Genomic DNA, 11541 nt, shown 5'->3' on the forward strand with positions numbered 1-11541 from the left:
TATCAAAAGATCGGAAATTTTATGCCCTTTCCGATGCCACATAGGTTGACTTAAGAATTGTGGACCGGTTCGATGCCGGCGGATTTTCCGACGACGTAATTCCGGGTTGGTACGAAATTCCAACGAAAATCTATTCTATCGATACAAATACCCCAAAACGGTGTTATACCCACTCCAAAATGTTTATTAAGCAATTATATGGTAATATATTGACATTTAGTTGAATTAAAAGTTTGCAAAATTAAGTTTAGATAAGTTTTATATAGAATTTCCAGAGTTATATAAACTTTTATACTAAGTTGTTAGTAAACTTTATATTCAATCCAAATTATTTTATAAATCAGTCAAGGATGCCTATTTGAAGTTGGGAGACTGGATTTATGGTGATTTGTCAACAAATAACATTATTTATGTTAATTTTTCGAAAGGTGTACAAACTTTTTGCACCTTTTTAGTTTCGTAATAGTATTTGTTATATAACTTTTTATAGAAATCATCTTTTCATGAGCTTTTTGTAGCAAAATGTCTGGCATGAGTTTCTGAACAAAACGTAGTACTAGGTTTCTGTCAACATTAAATTGTTTAGATGTTTCATCACAATATGTGCATAGTGCCCAAGGGGTGTAAATACTTTTTTTACATACTGTAGGTTATGGTTAGGGCTATTCGGCAAACAAACAAAGGAGGACACGTAAAAAATCCGATCTTTTATCAAAATTTTTATCGCCTAAAATTAAATTCCCAAACACATTCTTTTTTAATTTCCAAATTGCAATTGGTTACTGAGAAGAAGCCTCACAAAGAATTCGAATTTTTGAATTCAAGCTTGACTTCTGAAATGGTCTAAAAACAGATAATTTTCCTAAATTCATAGTTCATACTAAATTATAAAATTTGGTGAAATATTATTCGGATCAGTAGTTTCCGAGATTTTCCGAGCTTTCAAAGTTTTTTTAGGGGGCTTTTATTTCAAGAATTTTTAAAATGCGAAAATACGAAATGTTACGAAAAATGTATAATTAAAACCTTGCCATAATATAAAACAGTACATTTTATCAAAAAACGTTACTAAATTCTCCTTAAGGTAGAAGCTGACTTCCTCTCTGTTATAGGTGAGCAAAAAAAGAGCGAAACGCTCAAAGAGCCGATTCACTAAAAAGAGCGAACGAACCATGGCTCACAAAAAAAGAACCGCGGTTTTTTTAAACTCTGGAGTTTTGAAAAAACCGTTTCAATATGGCATGATTTTTGTTATAAATATAATTTATTGAATTTCCAAAAAAAAACAGTATTAAATTTGTTTTTGAGAATTGAAAATGCAATTTAAAAAATTTCAATGCTTATAAAAATTAATCCCAAAAGTAAATGATTTTCTAAACAAAATGGAATAAACTTTTCATTGTACAACTGAGTGTACATTAAAGTAATACCGGAATACAAATTTGAGCATTTCAAATAGCATAATTTGTCAAGTATTACCAAAAATCTATTGAATATCAAAGAGATTTTGGAAAATAAATAAATTATTTTGTCCGATTAAACATAAGCGTTTAAAGACTTTATCGATGAAATCAAAATGTAGAGAAGAAATCACAGAATATTTTCTCCAAATAAAATATCCGCATTAGTTTTTTTTTAGGTTAGGTTTGGCTTTCGGTCTGTTTGGGGAATCAAAACACTCATCCGACGTTTCGACCCGTTTTGGGCCTTTTTCAAGGAATCTAGGGGTAGATTTATTGGGTAAGGCACAAAACATAAAAAATGTACACTTATGCTAGGCTTACCGAAATGGGAGTGTTTGTCGTTAGGGGATGCTCCGTCAAGCACAGAACTGTCTGGTAGCGGGGTAATCTGTAGTTTCAGAAAACAAATAAATATTTCTAAATCTACAAATATTTTTCTCTCCGTGCACTCACGTTTCAGCGAAACTGGCCGCTATCCGGTATTCGCTCGTCATACGGGTTCGTTTCAACACGAAACGCGAGAATTTTTGGGGCACGGATAAATTCGACACACTTTCTACCATTGGCGCGCAAACTATGGCAATAAAACTCATTCTAGTGTGTGAGTGTGTTAAGGTGTTGGCATTATGTGTTAGTGTGTGTGTTGTCCCTACTGTTATTGTTTTTATTTATTTTGTTTTGGTTTTCTTCCTTGTGTATATGTTCTTAATCTCGTTCAAAATCCCGGCATATGCAGCATGCAGATTATCCGTGTCTGTCCGCTTGTTGACAGTATGTTGTGTGTTTTTAATGTGGCAACTCTCCAGGATCGGTAGATTGGCCCCCTTCATTGACCGATCTACAATTCGTACGGAGTCGATCCCGAACGAGTGGTTCATAGCTGCTACGTGACTCGTCAACGCCGACTTCTCTTTTGCCCAGCTGATCTCTGCGTCTGTGTTTGTGTATCCCTTCGCTTTCAGTTCTTGTAGTTGTTTTACATTTGATTTGTGTCCAGACATTCTTGTTTTCAGTTTTGTTGTTGTAATACCAATATAGCAGGCATCGCAATCGTTGCACGGTATAGCGTACACAACGTTGGATTGTTCTTGTATTGGTGTTTTGTCTTTGACCAGCGGTAGGAGGGAAGCTACTGTTTTTGTGTTTTTGATGGCTATTTGTATGTTTGGGTATTCCTTGTGCAGTGTTTTTGTTATCTTTTGGGTGAGACCAGAAATATTGGTGAGCGAGTAAAATTTTGGTGTGTTATTCGTACTCGCATCCTTAGCTGTATCGTTCTCACTATAGAGCTATCTACGTGCGCATGTAGTGCGTGTACGTATACGAAAAAGATTGAGGTTAAATTTTGTACCAGCCAGCAAAACAAATGGCGTGCTAGTGTGCGTGAGATCGGGCTTAGATAACTCTATAGAGATCTCACGCACACTAGCACGCCATTTGATTTGCTGGAGGGTACAAAATTTAACCTCAATCTTTATCGTGTACGAACACACAATACATGCGCACGTAGATAACTCTATAGAGCTTTATGACGTTTCACGTACGCACACTAGCGCACCATTTGATTTTGCTGGCCGGACAAAATTTAACCTCACTTTTTTTCGTGTACGTACACGCAATACATACGCACGTAGATTACTCTATTGTCTATCACTGTGTTGTTGTTTACCTCCTCAATCAGCTGATTTTGTGCTATTCTGGAAATGACGCGGTTTATTAACGACTCAATTCTTGCAGAATTCTTTCTCACAGGAAATTCACTAAAGCGTTTACTGGCATCAAATTCAAAAAAAAAATTAATTCTTGCAGAAATAAACGCAATTTAAAAGTTAATACCATTTTTTCCAATTACATTTTTTTCGGCTAAAAAAAAGTTCTTAATACTTCGATATTTTGAAAACTAATGATTGCAATACAACTGGGGATGTGTGAAATGCATTTTAAAACTTTTTTTTTCATTCAAATGTTTATGCCATGGCTTGTTATTTATTTATTTTTTGCGACTTTGACCAGACTTCAAAAAATATTTGGTACGGCCTAATTTATAAAAATCCAATGTGAAATAACTTATAAAATCACACAATTCTTGAAAAAACCCTTTTCATCCAAATTTTGAAAAAAAAGCGAAAGAGCCGTTCAAAAGAGCCGCTCTTTTTAAAGAGCGAACGAAAATGAGCGGCTCCTAAAAAGAGCGGTTTTGCCCACCTCTACTCTCTGTTATTTCAAAAAAGTCATACACAGAAAAAAATGATGGTAATATTCATCAGGATATGGTAACAGATTTTGTGTCGAAATAAATGTGTAATATTACACCAGAAAATGATGAATTTTCATCAGTTCCTGATGAATATTCATTAGATTCATATTTTTACACTTTTTTTAGGTAATTTTACTCAAAAAGGGGTAATTTTCAACCTACCAAATTTTCAAAATTCCAAAATTCAACTTTTTTTGCTGTGTAACACATTCATCATTTTCAGAGGTAAAATTAATCATTTATTTTGCCACAAAATCTGTCACCATTTCCTGATGAATATTGCCACCATTTTTTTTTTCTGTGAACCGTAACTTACAACATTGACAAAGACCCAAAAAGATCAGAAAATTCCTTTTCAAGATACAGAATTTCATACATTTACATAACCATTTTGTATGACCCGCCCTCAAAATTTTATAGAGACTTGTATGGACTGAACTAATGATGACAATTTGATAATTTTGACATAGGAACAATTTTAAAACAAACAAAAAATGATAATTTGATAATCACGATTTTTTTTAAAAAAAGATTGAATTTCCTTTTGGCGTTGGATCGATTGAACTGATTGCTTGATAACAGATAACATTAAATTTGCAATCGAAAGTGAAATGTTAATTGGATAGTATTATTAAAAAAAAAAAACGTGACTAGACTTCTCATTTATTAACAAATTCAATGAATTTCAAAATGCTTAGTTTTGTCAACGGAAGGACGAGGGGGGATTTTTCCATTCGTTGGGGGAATAGAAAAACAAATTGAAATCTTTTGCATTTGAAAAGACTATGCTTATAATAGAAGCAATTGTTGATAAAATAAACTGTTCGCTATACGGCATGGACTTGGCATTCGATTTGTGAGATTCATACTCGAAACTAGGTGTCCGAAGGCTTGAAATGGTGAGACAATCTGAACCTCTTTTTACACCGTAGCTCCCATCCACTCCGGGATCCGAATTAACGACCTTTAAATTGTGAGTCCAACTTCCGACCAGCTCATATTTGTGATTCGGGCTTTCAGTGTCGACCTTTGGAATTCGAGTTAAAAAAAGTTACTGAATCTGACTGGTAAAAAATCTCGATATTTTTCTCTGACATTTGGGCAAATTATTTAACAAACTACAGTCTATGAACTCGATACAACAAGTTTTACTAGAACTTTATCATTATAAACACTACAAATTTGAGTCACATTCTTGGATTTTGAAAAACATTCTCGACTATTTAAAGGTCATTCAAATTTATCAAGCCAGATTTCCATTTCCCAAAATAAAAAAAGCAAGTCCCATCAACCACTCCTGTTGCTTCCGTCATCCATCAAAGTCTTCGCCGAAGCCAAAAGAAACCATTTCGAGGCCCGTCATAAGAGAAAAAAAGGGCAATAGATCATCGCCATCTCCACGTGTTGTTTCCCTCGCAAGTCTTCTATTTTCGGCGCAAGAAGCCCAGCCCCAAAATTCCGACCCAACAGAAGGTGGCGATAAGAAATGCGTGCCAGGACCCATTTGTGCCCTGATGTGAGTGTAACTAACGGCATCGAGGAATGTTGAAAGCTTCTGGGCAGAGAGAAAAAAAAATGGGAAAATGGGAGCTTCTTCACGGTATCAGACAGCCGTATGTGCGCTATAATATGTAAACGTCGTCGCATCATATGTATTCATCACGAGCCTCATCATCATTATTATCGCGATGATCGTGGGTGGTGGAAGGTGGAAGGTGGTTGGTAAATACAGCAAGCACGTGTGTGGCAATTTTTCCTTGAAAGCTCTCATGACATTGAAGATTGAAGGTATGGCTTTTTGCAAATTGTTTGCGGCAATCGTGAATATTTTCAAACAGAATGCACATTTTGAACACATTCAGGATCCATTTTAATCCCATTTCTGGAATGTTATTACGCACTTTCCTTAATTCAAGTACAGTGGTCATTCTTCCTCCAACCAATCTCCATAAATCTACTGCTCCAAAGTAGCTATAAATTTCCCTCGGACATTGATACCCCTCTGGACGATTGCCCCTTCATGTTTTTACCCCTAGAGATGGCGAACGATACTGATGATGGTCTCCAAATAAAATTCCAGAATCCAGTCCCCTATTCCGTTGTTTTTCGGTAATCTCGGTACAAACACTTTCCCCCAAGACTTTCCAGGGCTAATCCCGTGGTGGAATTCACACCCCAATTTTTGGCTAAAAATAAGACTGAGAGCAAAAAAAAAAACCCCGAATCCAAAATCCCTTCAACCGAAAACGACTCAAGTTGGTGCCCAAACTTGCGAAACTTCAAAAGATTCTTTTTTTCCTCCAACATCGAAGATGTAAATTGCTTGGATCCTTTTGTAAGGAAGTCTTCAGATCAGGGAGGAAAAAAAGCAAGAAGCAGCCAGCATATTTCTTTTTATCCTTAAGTATTATGGCCGTTGCATTTTAAGGATATTCTCCCCTCTCTGATCTGCTGCCGGCCGGCAGCTGCTGCTTCGGCCACCGAGATCTTCGGGAGCTGCTTAGTATTCATAAACAGAAATCCCAACCTCTTGAACGAGACCAGGCTGGCGATGGGGAAGAGGACGAGGTCGGGGGATTAACGGTCATCTAATGGGAATGCTGCAAAAGGACGAAATCGGAGGGCATTTTCCCTGAGAAAGGGATGCGGAGAGCGAGAGGGGGGTTAAAATGAAATATTCATTCCGATACTTGAATCAAGTGAATGCAATAAATTTAGTTGCGTTTTCCCTCGAGGGTGGAGCTACGGGGAGTGAAGGCAAGGGATCTGGAAGAGGATCGAGGATTTTTTGCCACCGTGTTACAGAATGCTAGAGGACAACGGACAAGATGACAAGTATTCAAATGAGTTTGAGGCGAGATAATTTAGTACATCTTAATTGGGCTAATAAATGTTACGAAAAAAAGATTTGTCTAGAAGTGGACGCAGGAAGAAATTATTATCTATGTTGACCGCTTCTTATAAAACTAATGTCTGAGCAGTTTGGGATTATAAATACATGCAAAAATCAAGTACAAAGGCCGTGATGGATGAAAACACAAGAATTATCATCATATTCAATAAGCAATCTTGTATTTTTATGGAGAACACAATTTTCTATGACATTCTTTTTCGAGATTAACCCTTTTGAAGACATAAAAATTCTTTTAAAAATTTAGAAAAAAATAAATTTTGTGAAGGATTAACCATTAGTGAACCCCCTAGTAGAGCAAATTTTTCACAAATTTTCAATATTTTAACCACTTTTCCATAACCCTTTGTACACAGCAAAAAATAGTGTAAAAATGGAAGCTTTAAAATAGAATGTTTAAAAAAGGAATGTGTAATACATATTACATCTGTTTTAGACGAATTGTCACCGAAAATTTTGCCTAACAAATTTTACTCTTAAAATGTTTGAAATTTCGATGGAATGTGTAATTTTACTACGTTTTCGATGCAATATTGCACACAACATTGTTTCGAACCATACTTTCGAAGCATTACGAAACAGGGCTTTGACTTTGACAACTGTCAACTGATTGGAACTGTCAGATGTTAGTGAGCAAAATTCAAGCAATTTTAGTGCCATCAATCTTCAGGTGAGGATAGAAAATTTATTTATTGGATTTATTTTTCAAACTGAGATTATTTTCAGCTGTTTTCCAGATATTTTTAACGAGCCAACGTTAGGCGATCCGGTGGCCGCTTGGTTCTATAGGACACATTTTTCGCTGTTTTAAAGGGTAAGTGTGTTCCGGCAATTTTCCGTCTCCGGAATTTGTTCCGTTACTTCGAGCTGCGAATCAGATTTCTGCTGAACTGAACGGGGTTTTGTGTTGTTCAGTCCTCTGATGGCTCTGGGACCTTGTGATTGTGCAAATTTCCGGATGCCTCCGGCATATTTATTGCTTTTTGTTCGTCTCCAAAAAGTCACCGTGAGTTGTTTCTTGCAGGACCACGAAATCGCTCCTCCATGCCCCAGGAAAATGTATCCGCTCGTCCGGGTCCGATCCCCAATCAATATCGCAATAGCCGATAATCTCCCACTCAGCGTCCCGCTTGTGCACCAGACTGTGCGTTGCTGTACCACGAAGGTATCGCAAAAGATGTTTGGCCGCGTTTCAGTGCTTCGTCCCGGGTTCCGGTTGAATAAGCTTACGATGTTAACCGCAAACAGGATATCCGCCCGCGAGCTCTGATCAGATACATGAGGCAGCCGACTGCTTCTTGGTAGGAGACGTCCTTCATCAGCGCTGTCTCGACCTCGGTCTTTGGGCTTATCTCGTTGGACAGTTTCGCGTTCGCGTTCATCGAGATACTGGCCGGGTTGCCTTCGCTCATGTTGAACAGCTTCAGGACGGATTCGATGTACGCTTCCTGGTCCAGGGCGATTCCATCTGCCATCCTCTCGATCCGGATTCCGAACAGTGCTTCGCGGCTCCCAAGTCCTTTATGCGGAAGTGACTGCAATGATGCTTCTTCAGCTTGCTCGTCTACGAACTGTTTCTGCTGAAAATCAACAGGTCGAGGACGTAGATGGCCACGATCGGAATGTTGTAATCATTTTCGCTAAGGTTGACGCACTGATCGTACTTCTTCTTAGCTGCTTATGATATCAGACTCCCCCTTGGAGGAAGGCAGTGGAACTGGCCTATTCCTCCGACATGTAGAGCAAATAGCGACAGCTGGGGCAGTGATGCGTAGAATGTTCTTTATATTTGCTTCGCTTTCAAGTCATATCTCGATTTATGATGCTTTTCTATTTACTTTTTTCAGATCTAGCAATTCTAAAGCTGTTTTGGTCATGTTTGATCACAACGGGTGTGGCAGGATTAAAATCCTGAAGCTGCTTAAGTATAATTTGACCCAATCTCGTTCAACACTCCAACCCAACAACCAACGGACCGGTAACGGCCCTGGGTCATTGCAACGAAGAAAATGACGGATAGCCTCGGCTGGTGGCCAACAAAACCGGCCCGAACGTGTCCAAATCATTCTATCGTTGTGGATCATATTGATACGGCCGGCGTTGGTGGAGTGTCGTACGCCAACACCCGGATGACCAACGCGAGCATCGGCCACACTCCCGAACCAGTTGGCCGAACCACCATCAAACGATCGAGAATTCCAAACAGCAACGTAAGAGTTTAGATTAGCAAACATGTAGCCTTATTTATATCATTTATTTCACAGATTTCCATCATGAACTTGTTCGAGAGGAAGCGTTCAAAACTGGCGGGCTGGTACCTACCTCGCCTCCCTCATCCCCGTCAGAGCGTCCAAAATAAAACGGATTCCCACAAAGGTAATTGCAACGGAAGAACCAAAGGATTGCTTCAGCTGGTGGCCAACGCAACCCATCCGAACGGTTCCAATCATTCCGTCGTTGAGGATCAGATCAACACGGTTGGCGTTGTGGGAAGTCGCACACCAGCATCCGGATGACCAACGCGAGCATCGGCCACACTTCCAAACCAGTTGGCCGAACCACCATCAAAGCCAACGATCGAGACAACTTGTTCGAGAGAATGTGTATAAATCTGGCGGGCTGTCACCAGTCTCGCTTCTCTCATCCCCGTCAGAGTTCAAATTAAAATTAAACAAATGCCCACAAAAGTCCCCTGAAAGACAAATTAAAGAAAAAAAAAACTTTAATTCATGTTTTGTTTATGTTCTTTCACTTGAATGACAGCTTTATATCTCCGCTCCCAACTCTAACGAAAATGACTAAAATTAAACATTTTTAGATATAATTTTCTCCATTCCTGGGTAAAATTCAGTATTTTTAGGGTAAATTTAGTCATTATATGAGGTAAAATTACCTCATATATGAGGTAAATTTACACATCTTTAGAGGTAAAATTAAAGCTTTTTTCTGACATAAAAGATGTACCCCTTCCCAGATGCAATATTACCACGATTTTTTTTTTCTGTGTACAAAACGATGAAATCTAAGGTCCTTTGAACAATTTTGATTATTTGTTTCATCAGTTATTTGTTGTTGAGCAGAAAAATAGCCAATTGAAAAACAAGTTTTTTTGCCTGTTATGGATCCCCTTTTCCTATAGTGGACCCGGGTCCATTATCCGATTGTGGACCCGGGTCCACTATAGGCAAACTGTTATTTTTATACCAAATTTAACCGATAATTGATGTTTTGGTGCATGGTGTAGATTTATTGATAGATACAATGATTAAAATGTGGATTTTGCTCACTTTTAATCACAAACAAACATGTTTTGTTAACAAATTTGGCTTTGAACAACAAAAAAAAATCTAAAAGACATTTAAACACATGTATTTCCGAAAAAGATCAGAGAAAATGTTTTAAAAACCACTGTTAACATAAAAAAATTAAAAAAGTAATTTTGATGCAAATTTTTCCATATTCATTACATAAATGGTTGACTGAAAATAAACAATAGATTTGTTTACAGTTCAACCACGCATGTTTATTTAATAAAAATGTTTTGTTATTGATTTATCATCATAAAATATCATTTCAAACTGGAATTATGACGCTTCAGTTAATTACAATTAACTATAGTTTGGATCAATTATAAATTCTTACGGCTTCAGCATTTTTGGTACTTTTAACATGAAAACAGCTTTATTTATAGTCATAATTGAAAAAAATATGCGTTTAGGTTGATAATAACAAGCAATTATTGTATGTTCAAGAGAAACTTTTGCTTAAATACACAGTTTTCTTTATTTTTGAAGGTTAAATTCACAGAGGTCCACTTTTGGAAAAGTTAGGATTTTCGTTGTCCTATATTGGACCCCCCTAATTTTTGCTCGAAAATGAGCAGTTCTTTGCTTTGTTTTTTTTCGTAAAATTTCTTAAACTTGCATTCTTTAGCTTTTCTGACGTTAAATAATCAGTCAAAAAATGATTGGATAGTTAATTCAATCATAAAATATAAATGCAGTTTTGTGTGTGTGTGTGTGTGTGTGTGTGTGCAACCAAACAAACGGGACCACGCGGCCGCTTCTTACAAATTGAGTTGTTTCCATGTATTTTAGAATTTGACATTCTATACATGCAAATAACTCGCATAGGCATTTGAAAGGTGTTAGCTCTGCCGAGCTTCGGTGACCCATTTCTACGCTGGCTAGCCGAGCGCGAGGTACCTCAGCTTTATCGACAAGCCCCGCCTGAAGAACGTTTGCATCAATCAGATTCAAACGTTATTTAGAACTTCCGAACCTTTGTCAAATGGACAAAGACCCAGCGCGTATATAGTTAGCAGTAACAGTATTCCTAATTCCAGTCATAGCTCATCAAGCCACGATGGACTAGTGGTTAGCCTTTTTGTTTATCAACCTGGACGGGGAATCGAACCCCGCCTCGAGCAACTTTGATTTTTCGTTCATGTTCAGGAGTTTCACGAATTTATATTTCTTTAACTTTCTCGTTGGGAGCAGATGGGAATCGAACCCAGGACCATTCGCTTATAAAGCGAACACCGTAACCATTCAGCCACGGCCACTCCTTCTACGCTTGAAATTAAATAAGATGCAAAAAGGAAATTCCTCACCGGGTTTGAACAACATGATCTTGAACAGCCGTTCTATGCCGGAGGAAGCACACATCAAATTACTGCCACAGGCGGCGATCCTGACGGATCCAAAAATTCAGACTTTCAGCTCCACGTAGTTGGCCAAATTCTAGTAATCCTCTTCAGACCAGAATTTGATGACTAACGCCACCCAGCACCGTCCAGTATAAAGCTGTCCGTAACGAGAATTCAGTCATTCTCTTGGTTCCCTTGGCAGTTTGATGGTCTCCTTCTCACTTTCACTTCCGGCGCGGACCAAACAGTTTCCTTCTACACT

General features: G+C 37.9%; 1 protein-coding gene across 1 annotated transcript; it reads left to right on the forward strand.

The window, feature by feature from the left end:
- The first annotated feature begins 8640 nt into the window (after window positions 1-8640).
- On the forward strand, window positions 8641-9147 carry LOC119766443. Its single transcript, XM_038250997.1, has 2 exons — window positions 8641-8841; window positions 8896-9147. The coding sequence occupies exons 1-2, from the start codon at window positions 8641-8643 to the stop codon at window positions 9145-9147; spliced, it is 453 nt and encodes a 150-aa protein (XP_038106925.1).
- Window positions 9148-11541: the final 2394 nt, after the last annotated feature.

Source organism: Culex quinquefasciatus, chromosome 2 (genome assembly GCF_015732765.1).
Source record: "Culex quinquefasciatus strain JHB chromosome 2, VPISU_Cqui_1.0_pri_paternal, whole genome shotgun sequence".
In the NCBI taxonomy this organism is placed as follows: Eukaryota; Metazoa; Arthropoda; class Insecta; order Diptera; family Culicidae; genus Culex; species Culex quinquefasciatus.

Excerpts from the sequence above, each read along its gene's own strand:
- LOC119766443 (XM_038250997.1), top strand. The coding sequence starts at position 8,641 with ATGACGGATAGCCTCGGCTGGTGGCCAACAAAACCGGCCCGAACGTGT. Across the intron at positions 8,842-8,895 it reads CGAGAATTCCAAACAGCAAC|ATTTCCATCATGAACTTGTT; the intron begins GTAAGAGTTTAG and ends TTTATTTCACAG.